The sequence below is a fragment of the Pleurodeles waltl genome, chromosome 11 (genome assembly GCF_031143425.1).
Source record: "Pleurodeles waltl isolate 20211129_DDA chromosome 11, aPleWal1.hap1.20221129, whole genome shotgun sequence".
Lineage (NCBI taxonomy): Eukaryota > Metazoa > Chordata > Amphibia > Caudata > Salamandridae > Pleurodeles > Pleurodeles waltl.
In genome coordinates this window covers 271,042,983-271,065,755 of record NC_090450.1, presented here as the reverse complement: position 1 = coordinate 271,065,755, position 22,773 = coordinate 271,042,983, and the positions used below count along the sequence as shown (strand labels likewise).

General features: G+C 40.7%; 1 protein-coding gene across 1 annotated transcript in view; it reads left to right on the top strand.

Annotated features, from left to right (window-relative positions):
* PCCB (propionyl-CoA carboxylase subunit beta) overlaps nt 1-22,773 on the top strand; it is a 238,766-nt gene that overhangs the window by 94,953 nt on the left and 121,040 nt on the right. The window contains exon 8 of the mRNA XM_069213539.1: nt 13,753-13,873. Coding sequence (XP_069069640.1) covers nt 13,753-13,873 — 121 coding nt within the window. The remainder of the gene's footprint in view (nt 1-13,752; nt 13,874-22,773) is intronic.

Genomic DNA, 22,773 nt, shown 5'->3' with positions numbered 1-22,773 from the left:
GGCCATTGATTCTCTGGAATGGCCCATCTTGAAAGCCACTCTCTGCTAGCTGGGTATACCCTGCAGCTTCACTTCCTTAATAATCTTTCTATATTCCAATCAGACTGCACTGCTTCGCATCAACGGTTTGCTTACATCAGGCTTCCCCATCACTAAAGGTACAAAACAGGGTTGCCCCCTCTCTCCCTCCTCCTCTTTATAATCACGATGGACCCTGTAGGAAGCTGGATCTGTATATACTATATCAAAATGAGATATAGGGCGCACAGAGTACAGGGTTTCCCAGAGGCTAAAGTAGATAATATAAATGCTCTGTTTTGTGGTAGTGTGGTCGAGCAGTTGGGCTTTTCAGAGGGTAGTGCAAAGCATTTGTTGTGTACACACACACACACACACACAATAGAAGAAGCACACACTCAATTACTTAACTCCAGACCAATTGTTTTTAAATAGCAAAAATATATTTTGTTAATTTATTTCTAGAACCACAATATTCAGATAAGTACATAAATATGTATTTCACATGTATATCAATACCACTTTGATTGGAATCAGTAAGTTGTACAGCTTTTGAATAAATGGCAATAATCTGTTTTAAAAGTTGACAGTGCAATTTTCAGAACAGTTCCTAGGGGGGAAGGAAAGTTAGTACATTTTACAGGTATGCAGGCTGGGTCAACAGGGTCGGTTATTGAAAACCACAGGCTGAACAAGTAGGAGGGCCGCCTGCTGAACATTGATGCACCGGAGGTCGGGTTCCCCAAGTCCAGGGGGCTGCGGGTGCAGTGTACCTTTTGGCTTTGAATATCTTCGGCTGTGCTGTCGTGGTCGGGGGGGTCCTTTGGATTCACACGGCAGGCGTTGTCGTGGGGGGTGGGGGGGGGGGGGGGGCAGAAGAGGTCAACCCAGGGTGGCACTTGCTCGGAATCGCCTGCACATCCTCTCTAGTCATTGGGCAAACTTGACACAGGCTGTGGGCGTCAGATGCAGAGTGGTCGGGACTCACGGATCTGGGGTTGGTCTGTAGTCCTTGGGTGTTATTTCTTCTTTGACAGGGCCGCTGTCCATGGGAGGTCTTGGTCCTCTGTGATGCAGACAGTCCTCTGGAAGCTTGGCAGAGGGCGCTGGACCCGCAGGACGCATCGCTGACTTTTGCAGGGCTTTTGAAGCAGGAGACAGGCCGGTAGGGCTTGGGGCCAAGTCAGTTTTCGTCTTCCTTCTTTGCTGGGGTTTCAGCTTAGCAGTCTTTCTTCTTGTGAGGTCGTCAGGAATCTGACGACTTGGGTTCAGGGGAGCCCTTAAATCCTGGATTTAGGGGCGTTACAGGGGTCAGATGTCAGTAGCCAATGGCTACTGACCCTGAGGGTGGGTACACCCTTCCTGTGTCCACTCCATTGGTCCCAGTGGTCCCTGGATTGGTGCAAACCAGATTATGCAAGGAGGGCACCAAATGTACCCTTCAAAGCAAACAGGTAGCGTGGGGAGGTGACCCATTTCCAAAGGAGGAATTTGCACCTCTCTCCTACAGAAAATTCTTTATTCTGCCTTCCCCTGCTTGAGCTGGTCAAGCAGTAGGAGGGCAGAATCGTGTCTGAGGGGCTGCAGCAGAGCAGGCTGTCCCGCAGACCCTGGAAGACTGGTAGGAGCAGAACTGGGGGATCCTCTACGGGACCCCCAAAGTGCATGGAATCATGCCACCAACAATGGAATCGGTATTTGCTTATGATTCCACCATGTTTGATAGTTCAGAGTTACCATTATGTAGCTGGAGCACAGGTAGTGACCAGTGGCCAGCACATAGCTAAAATGGCTTCCCTGCACTTACGAAGTCCAGGAAATTGGAACTGGAGTTCGTAGGGGCACCTCTGCTCATGCAGGGGTGCCCTCATAGACTGGGACCTGCACTCTGTTGTTTAAATAGAGAGATTCTGGCAAGAGGCAACGTAGACTGTCTTCCGTCTAGGAACATGACATTGGAGCCTACAGCATCATGATTTTCTTAAGACCAGTTATGAGTTTCTGCCACACACATAGAAGGATGAGGCACACTGCCTTTAATTTGCGTGTTAATATGAAGAGAGAAAAAAAGGTTAGTTTTGTAGAGTTCAAACAACAGAAGCACACATACATTGAAGAGACAGCGCTGCAAAAATGAGAGAAATGGCTGCTGAATTGAAAAGACATTTATCCTCGATGATCGTGTATGATCAGCTGCTGGTTAGAGCGCTATTAATTATTAAAGCAGCTGTAAGAAAGTACACATGCAGCTGTTTGTTTTATTTTAATGTGGTTTATAACACCAGGTTTGCAACAGGGTATTGTGTTGGGAATGACCAGAAACATACCTAATGTAATCTTCACACTTGATCTTTACAAAATGGCTGACTATCCAGCTGCTAAAACAGATGTTCAGGCTCATTGCGGAGTGATAAGCCTACAGTTTTGTAGAGCATAGTAATAGTTAAGAAGTGGACTTCTGTTGAGTGGGACAACTTTTGAAGAAATTTTCAGCCAGCAAAAATACTATATACATTTTTCAGATCTACTATCTCAGAAGTGACACTACGTTTACATGACTAGTGGCATTACACATGAAAGAAAGAAGAGAGGTATGGTAACTGAAACTTTATATCTATTCCAGTCTCAGGTGTGGTATAGTGGGGCAATCCATGCAAAAGTGTAGAATAGTGCCAGTCCGTCCTTTGTAAGTAAGCACCTTCTCAAACCCAGAAATCTGCTCATATCTACTACAACACATAGACAGATATAGGGTCATTGGCATCCGTTCACTGTCCAAAAGATGGAATTGCCAAGCTGGACACTGAAAGGAAACCAGGCGCTTCAAGATACCACGCAACCAGCTGCGTGGCTTTGGGCTGAGAAGATAGTTGGAGGCAGTATTTTAGAGTATCCGTGGTAGATAGAGTTTGGCAGGAAACTAAAGAAGTTTGTGTAGGGTTGATGTCAGTTGAAGTCACTGAGATGACACATTCATATACAGCACACTTCTTGAAGGGTATCGCTTCTCTAGGTTGTAGTGGAAATGAAGAAGGCTCTTCAATATGAAACCCAAGTGAAAAAGTGGCGTTGTAAAATGGAATTATTTGTGTATTCCAAATTATTTTTGACAGAAATTTAAAGTGGAAGAAGTGATTTTGATGTCAGTGATTTTCCTGGAATGTGGATTTTAATTTTGCTCTTTGAATAAGCAAAAAAGTATGTCAAACAGTTTTATGTACAAGGAATAGCTTTTCTACAGTCCGTCAGAGGAATGATCATTTGAACTACAATTTGTGCTCCTCAAAGTTGATTATTATTTTTTTGGTGCAGTTTGAATATATGACCTCAGAATATTGCAATAATTAAACAGGATGGCTTGGTTCTCCAACAGAATATATGAAATCGTGTATTTTACTTTATTTTATTCACAAGCTATTATTTAGCTGTTAAGTTATATATGCTAGCCAATATTTTTGCCTGAAATTCCAAGAGACGCTTTTTGTAAACAGATACATTTGTTTTGCGTTGCATCTTCCTTTTTTTCTTAGTTGGGGTCTTGCTTTCGTGATGTCTTCGGGAGCTGCTTCTGATTTTACTAAGAACAGCAATCCTTCTTTAAAGGTCTGCACTCTTTGTCAATCTAACCTGGGTTTTTTGTAGTCCTTTAATGGAATTTCTTTTTCTGTCTGAAGATCTTGACACAAGTAAAGTATTGATAGTACGAGATTTTGATAAAAGGACAGCTAGTTAACTCATTTGTTGAGACAACACAATCTCCGTGTCAATCATCTATTCATTTAGTTTGGTTTCTAGATCTTGGTTTCACTAGACCCTCACTTAGGTGGTGAATTCCCAAGAGTTGTCCAGTTTTTGTCTCTCTCTTTGTGTGCTAGATATATTTCCTAGGATATTCAATAAGAAGGCTTTTTGGTTGCTTTCTAGCTTTCAGTGTATCCTCAAATTTTCAAATCTTGACCTATCCGCAGTCCTGAGAAGGATGTAATTGATTACTGCTTGGGCTCCAGGGGCGTTGTATGTTGTTGAAGCTGCTTCATTTTCATACTAATTTTGAGCTGAAAGCAATCCCTTGGAGCAAAAGAGTTACAATTGTAAACCTTGGGGGTTCTTTTTCAGAAACTGATGCAGAATCCAGATAATCCAGATGCAGTTTTCAATTCAGTAGTTTCTGTGCCCTTTTACCCATTTTGCAGTTGAAATCTCTGCATATAACAATAGCAGGTTTTACTTTTCTTTGTTCATAGTTGTCACTCGAGGTTTAGTAAGCCTTCTTGTATTTTTTGTTGAATATAGATGTTTAATAATCTCAACTGAGATTTGTTGAATAGGGTGATGTTGCACATCAAGATGTTTTCGTGAATATTGTCCCATGCTCTAGTTTTAAGATAATTTTCTATTCGTCATACTATCTGAAACACTCTACTACATCTTGAGCTGGTCTTCAAGGTAGCACATTTAGCGTGCTTTATGTAACTGAGAAATGTCCATGGGGTTGCTGTCCATGTCTTTTAGGACCATAAATTTATGTTCACTCAGATGATTCATTCTATCGGTGTCACCTATTTTTTTTAGGTATCCCAGCTCCATTTGATGAACTGAGAGTGCATTTTTTTCTTCCAGCCAAGCTGGGTGCCCCTGCACGTTTCACAGTTTTCTATCCACCTATTTCCTGGCGACTGTGGTGGGGCATGTTCTGCTAGCTCCACACATGGACAAGCTTTTTGACTACCCGTGCCTTAGCCTACCATATTTATTTATCTCAGTGTTGTTCAAATCCATATGAGGCTCAGTCTGGATGGCAGCTGGTGCTTCTCTGTAAGTCTTAATGGTGGGACATTTTTATTTAATTTTTTACATATGTGGTCGGTAGCTGCAAGGCCTAATTAGGCAACTTTGTTTTTATTTTATAATTGTATCCTTATTTTTGCCTTTTTTTTTTGTTTTGTTTTTTTGCGTCACATGAATCAGTTTGGTTGTGGATATGGATGCTCTCAAATTGGGATGCTAAATCAGTAGCTATGGTTTTCTCTCTGGCCTCTATCCTTTTGATCTTCGGTTTGATGCTCGTCCTTGGGTAAGTAATGGCCTGGCATGGAGCTGAAGATTTATTTTATTTTTATTGGCTTTCATATTTACTTTCTCATTTTTGCCATGATTTTCACATTCTCTGCAGATGGGTTTTGCTGTTTGAGATTTCAGCCTCTTCTCCCTTACTGCACTGTCTGCCTGTGCTCTTCTCAAGGCATCGTTCTGCAGAGATGAACTCGCTGCCATGTTGAGCGGAAAAGAGACCGGTTTCATATCCTTGGCTATGAGTCTGTTCTTTTATCAGAACAGAACAGTTGCGCAACAAGTAACAGAGGGGCCTCTTCCCTTGCCTCCAGTGATGGAAATATTTTATGACTTTGGTTTTCCTCTAAGCCCAGTGTTGTCATAGTCTTTGTACACCCTATATCATATCTTTGTCATGTTCAAGGTTTGTGATGATAAATGTCCCTGAATTGTTTCCACAGGCCCCACACCTTGTTGAATTTCTTCAGATACCCTCCTGCCTTATAGACTGATTTGTCCACCTGCATACACCAGTCTAGGTGTGCCAACCTGTGCTCTATGGTTGGAACTCTCAGGCTGCCCCATGATTGAACAATAGCCCTCCATGTCACCATTAGGTTAACATTGCACAGTAGCAAAGTGTATTTGAGCAGTATCCACACATCCCAGATGCCCAGAGTCACTAAGCACTGGTCCCAAAGTTAGAGTCTCACTATAACCCTCAAAATTTGGCGGCTCACTCAACTCCAATAGGACTGGACCCTCAAGCATCCACACAAGGTATCCAACAGTGTGTTGTCATGTCCACAGCCTTTCTTAACACATATTAGCATCTGTCTTTCCTATGCGGTGGAGTCTAGTCTACATAAAATTTGCCAGATGAAGTATGTTGAGATGCACTTGTTGGAATCCTGCTCTAATAGCCACTTCCCTTGGGTGTCGGCAGGCCTTCCCCAATTGTCATCCTCTAGGATATTGAGATCCCTTTACCATCTTTCTTTTAACAGTAGTAAAGGGTATTGGCAATTGTTTACTAATGTTTGACAGCTTTTTGACTGGGTGTCTGTGAAGCAGGGCTGCAATAGTCAATACTTCAGTGGAGTCTCGGCGGCCATGTCCTGCAGCCTATCCCCCTAACGTGCCTGGGCATGTTTCATCTGTATATGTCTGTAGCATTATGATTCTGACGATTCACATTTTTTTTGAAGCTCCTCAAAGGAGTAAAGTCCCATATGTCCCCCAGTTTTGCTATCTCTAGCATGTCCCATTGCTACTGCCCCTCTAAATGCCCCAAGTCTACTACAAATCTCATTCCTATAATGATATCTGTAGTGTTACCTTTCACCTTTCCTCCCATCCCAAGTTTCGTGTGGCCTTATTTCAGATTTTAGCCACCACCTCCCTGGAACGTAATGCCTGGATGGACTGGCTACTGTATAGGAGTTGTATATAACTCCTCAAGCCTATGTGTTATCTGTCCACCATGCAGAGTCGCCTCTTATTGAGACTCAAAGGTCCATCCATTCACCATCAGTAATTATGATGCCCAGTAGTATGTAAATATGTTTGAGAGGGGCTATATCCCCCAAATGGATTTCTGGTAAGTGTTGACAGAGCTATGCATGTGATCCCCGTCCCCCATCCCATAGTAATAATCTTGTTGCTGCATCTACCGTCTTATAATGTGTTTTATGTGTTTTGCAACATATACAAGAATTTAGTGCAGGGTAATTATTTTGTAGAGGGCTCCTCAAACCAGTACCTGGAGATTGTTTTTCGCCAATGCCCCACATTCAGGTCTGCGAGGTAGAGCAGATTGTTGGTATAAAGAGAAATCACATTTTCGCAGCATGGAGCCCACCTTAACCTACACATCTGTACAGCCACCCTCACTCAGTGTGCCAACAGCTCCACTGCCAATGCAAACAGCGGGGGAGTGAATGGCAAATTCTGCCTTGTCCCCCTGTCTCAAATAAAATCTCTTTGACAGCACTCAATTGACTCTAACGCGCCCGAGGGGTCTGGTACATAGTCATAAAATCCAAGCCAGAAACTCAGCCCAAATCCAATCTTCGGCAGGTTTGTCAGCAGATAGTGCCACTCCGCCAGGTCAAATGCCTTCTAAGCATCTAATTGCAATAGAACTACTGGCTGTTCCAAATTGTCAGTTCTTGCTAGACATTCGAACAGGCACCAAAGGTTGTGTTGCGTGGAGCTCAGGGGTATAAAGCTCTACTGGTGTGGGGCTATTAGCTTAACTGTGACATGAAACAGGTGATTCATTCAAGAGATTCCAAGATTTTGCTCCCCTGGCATTAAAAAAAAATCCGGTGGGAAACCAGTTGAGACCAGGGGCCTTCCCTCCTTTTAGCTGTCATGTCACTGCCCTAATTCCTTTAACTCCAATGTCTCCATCGAGCATATGTTTCCCATTCTTGCCAAGTACAGGGGTTCAGGAAATCTAAAATGAAACCTTGACACTCCTGCCACTCTGTTCCTGTACTAGAGCTGTATTGCTTGTCTAGTTAGAATGCAAGGATTACAGCCACCCCCTCCACTGTACTGAACATTCCCTTCCTCGTCCTGTATGTGGGTTATCCCTCTGACGCCACCTCCCTGCGTGCCAACCATGCCAGTAGTTTGCCTGCATTGTTCCCAACTTTATACAGTCTGTTGCTTGGCTCTGTAGTGTGCCATTTCACAAACCTCCTATGTTTATCCCTGGCAAGTGTAATTTTTTGCGTCAGTTCGGTGGCTTGGCTTCCTCACACTCTTCGTCTTCCACCGGCCAAAACCATCATTCAGGGTTGTTACTGTTATGACCTGCTCTCTCTTTTTCCCAACAATTTGGACTTTAAGTGCCTCCTATCTACTTCCCAGACACCTACTCAAGTGAACCAATGTGTATTTTCCTGAAAATATAATCAGTGAAAGTGGTCCAAGATTAAATGTTTCCAAGTAGTGCGTGTCACTGAACCATCCTCACCCCTGGTGTCCCAGGTGTAAAAAAACAAAAAAAAACGAAAATCTAGCCATGACATAGAGCCTACCACCACATACTAGTATGAGTAATGATAGTATTTTCTTCCTCCATAGATCCACCTACCTATTGGCCCCTGTGAAGGTCAGCTGCCTAATTTATCCTAATAATCCTGTCCCACTCTTTGGCATGGTTAGGTTGAAGTTTCCCCTTCACTAGTGTAAGCATGTCCATGAGGCATATCAGCCACTCTCCCAGCATCGGTAGGACCTACGACTGTAACCCTAGTAGGTGATACAAGGAAGCCACCGTTAGTTGCTCCCCACCCAAAACTCCACTCACTGCAGTACTATACATCTGCCCTCTTAGGAATTCGCTGTTGTTACCCTCCAGAAGGGAAGCTTTAACAAGGCAAAATCCAAATTTTGTCAGTACACAAGTTTAAATTTGACCCCTCTTGCTTATGCGCCAGCCCATTCACATTCCAAAATAAGATGGTGGGGCCACTCTCACTCCTTAAATGTGCAGTTGTATTATTTGTATGTGGTGAAGAGTCCCCCTGGATACTTCTCAGGCTCTCCAAGTGTGCCTTTCCCCTTAACATGTTGATTATAACCTTCCCTGGAATTAATTCCTCCCTACTTCCTCAGGCTGCAGGTTTAAAACAACCCGCGTCCCCAACGCTTGGGGTGTCTTTTCTGCCCCATTCCTCTTATCGAACCATAACGTGCACTTCTGTGTTCCACTACTCCATCCGTCACCTGAGTTAAGAAGTGTCAGTTAGTAAGAACGTGTTAGCCTCTGTCATACCGTGCCTCCAAAATCACCACTTCTTAACTGCTATCTCTCCCTCATCAGTGCCATGAGTTTCATTGTTTAATCAAGGCGTGGTGACTCACCACTCCATCCCCTCCTGCATCTGAAGGCATTGCTTTTGCATCGTCACCCACTAGTCTGTCTGCATTCTTTCCCTTTTGGAGAAAGGTCCACTTTTGCACCATCCATTCTCCACCAGCTTCCAACCCTCGAGCCACCTCTAAATGCCCTCCGGAGGTCTGAAAAATCAGGAATGCTCTATAGCCAGAATCTTCAAGCACTACAGGAAGATCATCATGTATTTCAGATTACCTCTCTGAAGTTCCGCTTTCATCTATTGAAGGATCTGTGTCTGGCCTGTACCTCTTTGGTCTAGTCTGGAAAGATCATTAAAGAGTTGTTCTTGAATTGTACTGGCCTTTGCCAGGAGGTTGCCCTCAGGAACATATTGCAGGCTCTTAAGTTGAGAATGTGGGCTAGGAGGAGCCTTGTGTGACCCCTGGTTTCAGCAGGGTACTGGCACCCAGTGTGCTCTCTCAAAAACAAAGTTGCTTCGTTTAATTCTGTGAAGCACGAAATGTTTCACAGATGGCTTCATATCGGTGCCCTCTGATTTTTCTGATATGCCCACCAGGTGCACGTTGTTTTGTTTGGACCGTCCCTGAGTGTCTTCATCCCTAGTGTGTAGCCAGTAGGACCACTCCTTGAGTTGACGCTCTTCTGCTTGCAGGGTTTTCATTGAGTCGACATGTTCTGTGAAAGTTACCTCCACAGTATGAACCCTATCAGACATTTTTCCTGTGCCCGTATGTAGTAGATTAATGTTCACTGCCACCATATTAGTATATCAGTATTATGTTCTAGGGCTGATTGGGTATTGGGTATCCCTGAAGGGAGGGTCTCATACTTCTCCTTTTGCAAACTCTGCAGCCCACTGCGGTTTTCCTCCCTCCTTTGCCATCCTGTTGTGCACGTATTGCATACTTGCCCATTTTGTTGGGTTGCTGAAGTTTCGAAGGCTGATTGTGAACTATCTTGTCAGTCAGCACAGGACAAACCACACCATGGAGATAGTAGCCCGGCTCCAGGTACTATCCCACGCTAAATGAAGATATCCTCCACCAGTGCTCCCAAAAGAAAGAAACTCTAATCGGAGGGGAGAGGGGCGGGGCTTGCCAACAACAAAGGTCTCTCTGTGCTGATGATGACCAAGGCAGTCACATGGGCTGACAAGCAGTTGTGCCTGGTCCTAGTTTACGGACTATGAGCCCAGGCCTGGCCTCCAGGCTCATATCCATTGCAGTTTTAATGTGTAGGGGTCCATGATGCTGTAACAATAATGGATGGTGTAAAACTTGTGCCCGAACACCACAATAGGCGTTCCGTCCACCTCATTGGCTGATCTCAGCTCCATGCCCCCGCCTGTGCCAGTCTTTTGCAGAGGGCCAACATTTGGAATATCAGCTGAGGTTTGACTGGATTGAGTCACCATGTAGTCCTCCCCGCAGGTGTGTCCTAATCCCAGACAGTCTTCTCACCTTCCACCATCAGGTTTCACTTCCATCAAGCGGAGAGGACATCAGTACTGCAAAAGCTGCATTATAGAGGTGTCATGTATTACTTCATGTGGTCCTAAAGATGTTATTAGTATGCCATCATTTAGTTATATTCTAGAAGTGTCTAATTTATAAACTCAGCATTGTTCTGTAATGAAAAGTGCGTTTGTGGTGTTGCCTAGAAAAGTAGGTCAATTTGTTTTCACAATAACTGTTTGCTTGATGTCATCCTCATTATGGCCTTGTGATATAGTGTGCTGTCAGAATGGTGGTTGTTCATTTGCTGCAAATGTTACACCAATGTTCTGTGACTCTTGTTTTAACCCATCAAGTAGTCATACCGATCTACTTGAGTCCTCATGGACATTCTGTTATGTATGTCACTTTTTCACTGTTGCAGTTTATAAAACCTCTTATTTCCCCACGGACTACGTAGATTGAGATCTTATTGGTTCTTTGTCAACTTGTATACTCCACACTTCCTATATGGTCAGTGGCCTCTAGATGGTGACACTTCCCAGATGTGGATTTTCTGTATAATTCTGTGGTAAATTGCCAATTCTTTTACATGAACAAAGGATCAAGAAATGCCAGGTCCGATTTTCTTGAAGTGCTAGTTAACTGCAAATGGGGACTTAGAGTGTATTTTCTCTGTGAATTTAGGCAATCTAAACACACACCATGCAACCAAAACATTGTTGGTATATCTCTTCGAGAGTTCGATATTGAGTGAGTAGGGATTACTTGCATTGTATGTGTGTTATGTCCTGGATTTGTGTATGTAAATATTTGCAATGCTGGATACATGTGTACTGGCTATAGACGTACCTTTCTTGTAAAGCTATAACTTGTCCTCAAACCAAGCAAAATTATTTTTCATTAAAATAGTTGCACATTCCATTACAAAAGATACTGAGGTCAAATAAGCTCAGTTTATTTCTTGCAGTAGTTCCTCCAGTGGTCTCTATGGTCCTTTTATTGACGGGTGCTAATATATAAAAACTCCACATCCAACCTCAGCAAGATGTAAGCTTTGGAGTTAATTCAAACCTTCCAGCAGGCATAATACCTCTTTTGTGTTTTTTTTTTTTTAAATAAGATGGCATTAGACAGACTAGAAGTCTTAGGAAGAAAATCATTGAATTGTTTTGAGTTGTTCCAGAATCGACCCCGTACTTGCCAATTTGGGACAGCCTGTAGGTGGTTGTCTTGCTTTGTGTATTTTAGACAAAGTGTTAAAATGAGGAATCATTGGGTTATCTGTTAATCAAGAATTCTACTTCTTGTTTCGTAATTGAGTCTGACACTATTACTTCATTCATAATTTAGTCTCTCTGTTAGATCAGGGTCATTTTCTTATAACCCTTATCACCAAGTAGAGGTAGGCATTTCATGCAGTAGACTTGATAAGACTATTACAATAGCCCCTCTCTTATGTGCTAGTGTGATGACGATAGAGTCATCAGTAGACAAACAATTTACAGCTTCTCTTTCTCCTTTGGAGAGACTATTAAAACATTGAGAGTTATCAGTACTGATCTTGAAAATTCCTTTTAGTACTTATTTCTCAAAGGTCTCTACCTCTGGGGTTAATGGTGTCTTGAGGTGGGCAGGCCTTCTACCCTGTGTTGTTCTGCACTTCCCTTGTTACGTCCAAAGAGTCAACGTAAAATCTCAGGTGAATCTTTTTGAAGAAATCTGGCAAATCTTTTGTGATAGAGAAATAATACTCTTGATAAGTCAAAGCTAATGTCTTTGTTGAGGACCTACATGTGTAAAGATGTCAAACTATTGGTACTCAAATTCAGAACTAGGAACATTCCTGGAAGGTACTTGCCTGTTGCTCTTTGCTCCAACTGTAAGTTGTCGATGGAGCTCAATGAACTTGTGGTTGGTCTTTCGCCCTTGACTCAGACAAGATTGTTGATTCCTTTGAAGACTAGTAAAGGTAGGGTTGTGTAGAAGGCTTCTCAGGGTAAAAGAGGAAAGGGATGAACTGGAAGACTGTTCTGGGGCTGACACTGCTCCATTCATTAGAGCTGAATTACCAGCTTTTTCATGTTCCAGTAGTAGTTGTTATACTTCATGTCAGGTTTTGTTCTAATTTAGTAACCATCCGTAATGTAGGGGTATACTGTAATTTGTGAGAATTTGGACACACTCTTTTTTCAGTTTCGTGATCTTTGCCTGGGTTAAATAGTTTTTCAGTTTAACCAAGAATGTATTGATCTCCTGGAATTTCTTGTAAATTGGTAGTTGTACGCAGTTTTTAGATTTTATTTCTGTTTGGCTCTGAATTGGTATAGTCTATGCTATGTTGATAAAATTAGTCACTCCTGTTTGCAATACCAAGAATGTGAAGACCAGTCTTTATGGAAGTCTCTTTCGTCAAGAAACTGACAAGCTTATGTTTGGAGGTAAATAATTGCATTTCCTAAAGATATCCATTGCTGATTAAGAAACTTATTGTGAATGTTTACTTGGTATTACGGAGCATTTGGCGCTATGTATGTTATTTTAGGACTTTTGTGGAGGCTTTTCTTCATCTTTATGGATGTCTTTGTCTGATATCACAACCATTGTTATTGGCCCTTAAGACTCATGTGACTTGCTTCACTCTGAACTAGACTGAACTTGTCATTTCAGGAATCTACTCGACTGGTTCAGTGTGGAAAATGAAAGCAAGTGAAATGTTTTAGTTAACAAATATGCTAGTATGTTTTTGAAAATTGCATATCCATAAGCGCTATAATAATTATGACTTTTTATCCAGTTGTTAGGGAAAATCTGCAGAAGAAATGCACTATTTTGTCACTGTTTTCAGAGCTTTATTAGGAACTGTAAAAGTCCTATTGCCTATTAAGATGAAGGTTTGCTAGGTACATCCTAGAATATTTAATAAAAGCTCATTCAGAACCTTTGGTTATTAACTAATGTGTGAAAATGTTCTGTAACCACATAATATAGCAGCTGCCTGCCACTCAGACAAGTCCTGCTCACCTGTTGCACTCAATGCAATTTGAGGCGTTTTTTTTTTTTTTTTTTTTTTTTTTTTTACTGTCCACGACTTTCAGAGTAACATCACTCCCTTCACTCCAGTGATGCAACACTAAATTACTGTTTAGCCATCTAAAGTTTGGAGATTCTGGTTCTTGTGAGCATCATGCAAAATGTTGCACCTATCATGCTGGAAATGGTCGCCTAGCAGTCATTTGAGTACAAAAGTAGAATGAATGCGTTGATGACAGTGGTGCCATCTGGGTTATCTGACTCATTTCTCTTTTTTAAGGCTTCCGTGTAAAGCTCTGTCCCAATTTGTACACTTTGTAGGTGTGGCTCATCGAGCTTTTGAGAATGACATTGATGCGTTACTAAATCTCCGGGAGTTCTTCAACTACCTGCCGCTGAGTAACAAGGATCCATCCCCCATCCGGGAGTGTCATGATTCCAGGTACGTTTAAGGGCTTAGAGAGAGCAGAATAATGCTGTAACACTGCACAGAGACCAGGCTAATTCAGATGTATTTGCACAAATTCTCTAAATATTCAAAAAGTTAGCATATTTTAAATCATTATTTGTATATTTATTTTCTCCATTTGTCATTTATTGCCTATTTATTTGAACTATTAATGTTACCTTCAAATGACAGTTTTTCCTTAATAAGGGCTTAAACTCTGAAATGCCAAATGTGGCTTTAGATCTAAAGCAAAACATCATATTAGACAGAAATCCCAGAATGTGGCAGCATGGTATGAAAAATTAGCAGTAAAAACAGGTACTTTGCTGCTTTTAGTATTAAGACCAAAATAATGCAGCATTTATCCTGTAATCAATTTTAATAAGGCTTGCCCACCTTATTAATGTGTAGTCTGTCCACTGAATGGCCAGGGGGATAGCCTAGGATTAGAGTCACTGGAGAAGCCTTTTCCTACGAGGCATTTTCTTCAAATGCACCAGTGAACCACAGACATTCTGACTCTACTTGGTTGCTCCACTCATTGTGTCCAGGCCATTCCTGTATGGTGCCTTTGCTATTTGGGCCAAGAGGACCTTCTACTGAGACACCTTACTCATCAAACTGTCTCACACCGTACACCAAAACCATGCATTCCTAACAGGGGTACAATTCCCAGTTGTTTGCTACAGTTTCTGTCCGAGATGGTACCCCAACCCTGAACAAAAACCCTGTGTGAGGCTTTGCACTTTTGGAAATTGTGGTATTTCACGATCATGGAACTGAGGCGAAACAGACCTGACGAAGTTCTGTATAATGATTCTACTGGAATGAAACACATGTTGGCAGAAAGCTTTTTGAATGTACTATTGGAAATTAAATCAAGAAAATCAGAAGACAGTCAAGGAGCTGGAAAATGTCTTTTGGATTAATAAAACCGGACTGTTGAATGAATTTAATTTATAGAGCAGCTGGAACACTCCAACACCTATGGAAAGTACTGAAAAGTATTTATTTTTGTTATAACCCTACTTTAGCTTTACCCTACTGTGAACTTCCATTACTCCTAAAAGTGCCAAATATCTACTATGTTGTTGCCACTGGGTTTTTCACAAACTGACTGCATTGAGAACCAACCTAATTTGTGTGTATCTATTGGTTCATTGTTACTTTTGGTAGGACTATAGAGGATATATACCACATAGCATTTACCGTAGACCCCAGTATAAAATGGGTGTGTCTTGGGGTGCCCAGTGTTTCTCACTGGAGTCTAGAGAGCATTTACCATAGATAATTGTATCCAGTGTAGTTATGTGGTTTGTTCCTCATTTATAAATGGGTAGACTCTATAAAGCAATTACCCAGCAAGTAAACACTGACATTTTCTGACAATGTTAATTGCAGATGATAAAGCAATGTATGCGACATACAGGATATGGGCATTAGCCATAATCCGCTTGATTGGTGACTTATCTTATTCGTTTGTTTGCTTTAACCATTATCTCAGGCCCTGGCTGTATAAACCTGAGAGTTACTCTTGTGTTTACCCTAGGAAGCTCATAAACACCAGCTACTTGGGCTATGGATTCACAAAATACTGTCTACTTATAATTGTTACCTTGCTTGGTGGAGGATGATGGAAGGTACCGTAGGCAGTGCGCCTGATCGTCTGTTGCACTTCCTGGATCTCAACGCTTTTATCAGATTTTGTTTGCTGCTCTGCATGCCTGTAAAACACCTTTCATATTCCTGAATCAGAAGCAGGGTAGACAAAGCAGTAACACTCACTTCTAGCAAAGTGTGCTGAAGTAGTGAAAATACTCTGCAACCATTAGTCTTTAATAGTTAACTAGTAATAGAACAACTCGAAGGCCACAGCTGCGGCAGTTGTTGTGGTGTGATAGACAGCCACAGCAGGAGCAATGCAATTGATGCATTGAGTGGTGGTATGGACTGAATAAACGTTCAGGCAACTCTCAAATGATCGCTACACACACACTGCACTGATGGCAAATATTTTCCCATTACTGCTGCTGTGCCTATGCACCTCCCCCCCCTAATTCACAACCACCCCTACCCCGTTGACATCCAGAGTTCCCTCTCTATTCCTTGCTGGCCTCCTCAGAAAGATGAGAAAATGCGTGATTAGAGGTAAGCGGCGAGGATAGAGTACAGTGACACATAGCTGGCTGGACTGAGCCTGTGCATAATAATTAAACGTTCCTGAGAAAATATAAAATGGTGGGTTACAGCAGCAGGTGGTAGCAGACGGGAGTAAAGGAAGAGAAAAGATTGTGGCAGTCCCTAAAGAGTTTTGGGAAAATGTGTATATTTATATTTGAGCCCTAAATCCATTTACCAGACCCTATTTTTAAACACAGACAATGAGCTTGTTCAGCTAATTCTAATACCATCACACGGAGGAAGGATATATTAAAAGAAGTATTGTGCTGCATCAAGGGCACCAGAGGTGGTTACAGAGAGGAGAAAAAATAGAAAGTGATGATTAAGAGGAAACTGATATTAGAACAAACCCCCACAAAAGGCAAGTCAACAGAAACATGAAACTTAAACTAGAAACTGTCGGAGAATTTAAAGATACTACAACGGGCCCGAAATACAAAATTAGAACTAACATGCCCCCCATAAAGGGGGTAACAGTTATACACCATTGGTGGAAAATCTGGTTAGACTGGTAGAACACCTTCCACATAGCAGTCTTAAAACAAACACATCAGCCTCATAAAAACCCATAGTAGATCTAAAAGATCTAATACATGTTTCAACTTGAGTAATTGGAAAATGCCTATACCTCTCATCAAACTCTGCATCTCCAATATAAAAGAAACTAAGCACAAATACACTGAAAAATGTGGATTTAGAGAATTTCTGATGAAGGTCAAATTTACAAATAGTAGGAGTACTGGAAACACATGTAAAAAAGGGAGATGTGAACGAAGGTATTACAAAACTAAACAACAGTTTTGTTTTTAAAAAGTCACATGACGACTGCGAGTGTATAGAGTTCCTTCACTGCTCAACAAGATGGATTCAAACCTCGCTCAGTAGTAGCCTATTTTTCAGGTTTTTGAATAAAAGAGAAAATCCTGCATAACACTAATCAATTAAAGACAATTAATGCTTGTGATTTATTTAAAAAAAAAATCCCTGATGTCTCTTTTGAGATCTCAAGATGCTTTTGGGAGCTCAAACAGATTGCAGAGAAATGTAGTTCTCTGGATGTTCAGACAAAATTTGTTAAGTCAGCCAGTTTAAAGGTTGTATGGTCTAGGCAGTTCCACGCTCTTTTCAAAACTGCAGAAACTGTGACATTGTTGAGTACCATTTAGGCTTACAGAAATGTCCAAATAATAATCCATGGGCACAGCTCCAGAAAGTTCAGAGTGCCACCCAGTCGCACTCAAATGAAATGTTAAAAAGGGGGGAGCTTAGTTACCAGTGACCAGGCACACCTAGAGAAGGAGGGGCAACAGGGTTGTACAAGAGAGGAGAGGGGAAGGGTGCACAGGTGTGTAACAAAAGGCAAAACAAAAAGAAAGATCCTACAATTATATGAAACTTGTAAAACATTTGATAATAAGCATAAGTATTGCCAGAAAACTCATGACCCTTTTTTTTCCCCAGAACAAGGTGGAAGTTGTGATTAGTTATAAAGCAGATAGGCTATACAGCAAAAGAAGATACATTTTTTTCATGTGTTTATAAATTTAAGTCTACAGCTGCATTGCTTCAGAAGACACGTTTTATCAAAGAGAAAGCAAAAGAATAGCTATGTTATTCACAAATAGGTCAGTGTTATTATTCATCAGTCATAACAACTCACAGGGTGATGGCTATACTTATGAATAAGAATTTTCAATGTGAGCCAGTAATAAGGGATAGATAAGGGTTTTCATTAATTCTCCCCGATAAAATATATATATTTTTTTTAAAGTATAGTTATTCTCCTATTACAGCCTGATAGGACAGTCCCCAATCATTACAAGATCTTGAGTTGGAACCTAGTCCCCTTCCGGAGAAGGTGATTATAGGAGGCAATTGTAATCCCCCTGCTCCCCCTTCCCATACTTAGATTCCTTGAATCCAAGATGTTTGTGAAAGAGGAATGGAATATAGCAGTATAAATCAGCATTCATATGGGGGTGTGAATATATGTGTGTGTGTGTGTGTATGTATGTGTGTGTGTGTGTGTGTATCTATATATATATATATATATATATATATATATATATATATATATATATTTTCTTTTTTTTCAATAAAACAATACTAAATATCCTCTCAGACCCATCCCAAACATTTCTATTATGAACTATCAGGTGCACGTCTACTGCTCCCAAACATTCCTTTCAGACGTTCCCCTCCTTTTTAGCCAGTTCACCCAACTAACAGGTGCACATGTCCACTACTCCCAATTACCACTTACAGCTTCCCCTTTTCTCAGTCATTCCTATCATTCTGTGAACAAAGCTAACATTGGAATGTTGGCGCTGTGGGCTTTTACCGGCCAGCAAAAGCCCGCAGCACTCCGTTGTTTTCAAAGGAGCTGCCAACGTTCGAATGTTCTAATTAAGAATGGAAGAGTGCAGCTGGAAACAATATATTCAATATGAATTTAATATGGAAGAGGTTCTAATTTTCACAGCTGAATGCTGTATTATGCCCCACAAATATTAATCGAAATGTTCAAGTTGGATAGAAATCCCTGTTTTAGATGCAGGGAAGACAGTAATTAGATTAAAATGCTTTTGTCATGTTGTATTTTAATACTATTTTAGGGGAAATTATTTGCAGAGATTAGCCACAATATCCAAGAAACTATTACTCCGAAGTAAGGCAATTAGAGAAGAACTACCAAGATTGTATTTTTATATATTTTACTGTTGCTAGAGCTCTATTAACCATGTATTGAATTCTTCCCTTTCCCCCACAATTAAGGAATGGAAAACCAAAATTAGAGCAGTTAGTCAGCGAGAATTGTGGTTTCATCTTAGAATAAATAAATTATAAGAATATAGGAACATATGGGGAAATTTCTCTTACACTCAATAAATAAGATAAGAGTTATCCTGGATGTAAACAAATTATTTTGGTTACTAATGATTTAGTCCATGCACCCATAAGTAAATAGAAGAGAAATCAGATTGATTTGTCGCTGTTTTAACCAGTTTGTTATAATGTGCTGATAAATCAAATATACCATGGGTATAAAATAATGTATATTTTCTCTGCTAAAAGTATTAATTTTCTTCATGTAAATAACATTTTCAAGGGAAGTACGATATGGATCTGTAAGATGAATTATCGGTGAAAATGGATCATTCAGTAAAAAAAAAAAAGCTATGAATGCTCACATCTGGGTTGACAGATTGTCTTGGCTGCTTGTATACAGTACTTGCCCTCTGTCTTCTCTTGATTTGCTCTACAGAGTATTCACTATGGCTGTATTTCCTATGTGCATGTTTGGGGTTTACTTCTCAATTACTTCCTGGTTGGGCTGTACATTTCAGGGCCATGGCAACGGTTTACTCCTGCTCACTTGTTCGTGTAATTTTAAGATCTCTTACCTTGACTGTCTGTATCAAGTGCATGGCCGGTGGCTCCCCTCCTTTGCTTCTTGGTTGAGTCCATACAGCTTTTAGCTAGGCTGCCTGAAATCCATTCCTTTCTTGTGGGTTACAGGCTTGCACCTTGCCACAACTGTAGCTTTTATCCTGTCTTCTGTGCAGGCATGCCAACATGCACAACTATATTTGCCAATAAATTGCTCCACCTCATACATAAGTTTAACTGCACAATCACAGTGAGAGGAGCAGTGCACTCCACTAGTATTCACACAGTGACACCAAAACACTTCCCACGTAAGCCAAGCTCACAACTAATATCTTTTCAAACACGCCTATAAGCTAATGGGACTTGCATACATTCTATACCACACTCTACTTCTACCTACTGCACTCTTAGGTGCTGTGCCATAAGTCAGGATATGAACACCACTGTGGCCAATTAAACATTACACCAAAAGGCTTCCCACATAGTTCACATTGCAAATCAATAATCTTGCAGCCAAGTACTTTCCCTTAAATGGTGACAAAATACCATCTAACAAAGTGCTTTGTTCTCTCTTCAGGGAATAAAACCCTATATAAATAAATATATACAATGCAGTTACAACGCCCTGGAGAGAATATGATATGTTCATCTGGTCCTGTTATCACATATAGGTATTTGCAGACAAGTTTCCATCATGAAAAAATCATGATGTTAAAGATAATGGAGGAAAAAGCTTTCACTAGAAGAAAGGCTTTGTTTTCTTTGTGTCTCTCAGAGCAATATTAGGGAGAGAGCATTAAAAAACAAGCATTGGCCAAGCCAATAACACTGGCATTCAGTGTTGCAATGTTTTTTTTTAATGCAGTGTCACTTGAAAAATAAAACATACAGCCACCAAATGGTTGCTAAGTGCTTGGAATAAAAAAAATTAAATGGGAAGCGTTTATTTAGGCGCTTTACTAGTGAGTTTTTTTTTTTCTTTCTAAATAACAAGCGTTTCAAATGTACCATGCAAATCGTTAATAGTATCTTTATTAATATTATTTAGTAATTAAGGCCAGAATTAATCATCACCACCAAACTAATCACTTTAATTGAAGGCAGCTACAATGCTACATTGTCACTTTAACACTTCATTACAGAAACCTTCTAGGAGACAGAAAATACATTGGCATCTATCTCACCTTCCAAAGAGCAGGAAATATAAATAAGATGTATTTAAAGTTAATATAAAAAATAAAGAAAATCAAGCACCTTTTGATCCTGCTTTGTTACTTAAGAGCAAAGAACTTTCTAAGTGGATGTGAACAATGTGCATATACTCTGTACAGTTACTCAGAATGGTAAAGTGAGCTGATCCACTTTCACAAACAATATGCTGAAACTGGAAAGAAGAAAAATGTGAATGACAATTTAAAAGACCAGTGGGTTAACATGAATTTTCTTTTCCAAAAGGTCAATTCATTAAATGCAACACACTTGTATAGGCCATTAGGAATAGCCAACTCAGACGGACTCCCCTTTGCACTCCTGATATTAGAGACAATATTAAAATTGGGCAGCACTAGGAAGACGGTGACAAATATATTCTCAGCCTTATCATCAATTACCTTAACAAACCTACAACCCAAAGATGGTAACGGATTTTGAGCAATATATCCGATTAAGAATGGAAACAAACCCTTACATAACCAAAAACATTATTCGGAAATGCCAGATTTAAGCTTGTTCAACATAACATCTTACGTCTCTTATAATTGACTCCTAACATACTCTAAACATGTGTATGCTATAATTGATGAATGCCCAAGGTGTTCCGCAAAACAAGCAGTTGTAATACATATGTTCTGAAGATTCATCAAAATCGACCATTCTGGGAGGTCTCACAATTAAGTGAAAAAGTAGCTAGGTTTAGTATATAAATTACCCCAAAAATCATGGGTACTGGTACTAATCTAGTCTGTAAAGTGGTGTGTGTGTGTTTGTGAGTGTTTTTATGCCATGTTGGATGTGAGTGTGTGAATGCGGAGGGGGGGAAGAGGTTGTCAGTTTGAGTGCCTGCATGTGAGTGTATCTGTCTGTCTGAGTGAGTGCATGCAAGTGTATGTGTCTGTTCGTGTGCGACTGAATAGGTGTATCTGAGTGCGTGTTTGGGTGCAAGTGTGTGGGGGTAGTATGTAAGCAAATGTGTGGGTGAGTGGGGGTGCGTGAATGTAGGTGTGTGGTTGTGTGTGCTGGCAACAGAAATTGATATTCTTATAGTTGGGTGCATGACCGCCAGCATTTTCGTGGCCGTGCGACCTCCATGAAAATGCTGGCGGTGTGCTGAGTCGTAATACCGATGGTGGTATGACGGCTACCGCCGGGCCTGAGGTACTCACCTCCAGCCCGGCGGTCTGACTGCCTTGGTGGTACGGGCGGCTTTACGGTGGTTTGGCTCTGGCCAAACAGCTGAAGTCGTAATATGGTGGTCTTTACTGCAGGCCCAGCAGCGGTAAGACCGCCACCCTGAGTCTTGCACCCCAAGGACCGCCAGATTCAAAATGAAGGCCATATTGTGTAAAATTGGAAATCCGATTACTCTCCACTTCTGCAACACTGGAAAAAGTTATTAATTAATTAGCCAGAAACGGAAATGCAGATAATTGCCAAACAAAGAAACCAATAAAATAAATTGGTGATAGTGATTAGTTGGGAATACCATGTTAGAAGAGCTTAAATATGATAATAATTACAGGCTATCTTGGATAAATATACTGCTTAAAAGATAATGATTGATAAGAATAATAACCCTTAATTCTCAAACCAGTTTCATTGTACAGACTAGTGATCATCAAGTTATAACTTTAACAAGGTACCCCTGCATATCTGCTAGAGGCAGTTCGCTTTGAGACTGCACAACAATAATTACTGATACATACTAAGAGATTAAATTCTGTCAAAGTAATAAATCTATGTTTTTAAATAATGTGGTTTGATCTTTGAAAATAGTGCCAATGTACACAAGACACAAAGCAACTTTTGTTGTTTTAATTGGTTATATATTTTTAAAGTACTTACTGCAGCAGCATATTGTCAGATTAACTCTCGGACATGAAGTAAACAAAATGTACAATGTTTAAATTTAATAAATCGCTTAAAGGTAAAATACTGGGAAATGGATGAAGCCCACTGACCAAATGCCCAGCTTCGTATGTTTATTAAGAGTGACCTTTGTTTTAGGTAAACAAATGTTTAGCGCAACAGCTAAAGCTATCACAAAGGCCAGACCTAAAACATTTACTTTTACAGTCTTCTGAAATCCCAGAACCATCCCCCCTCGA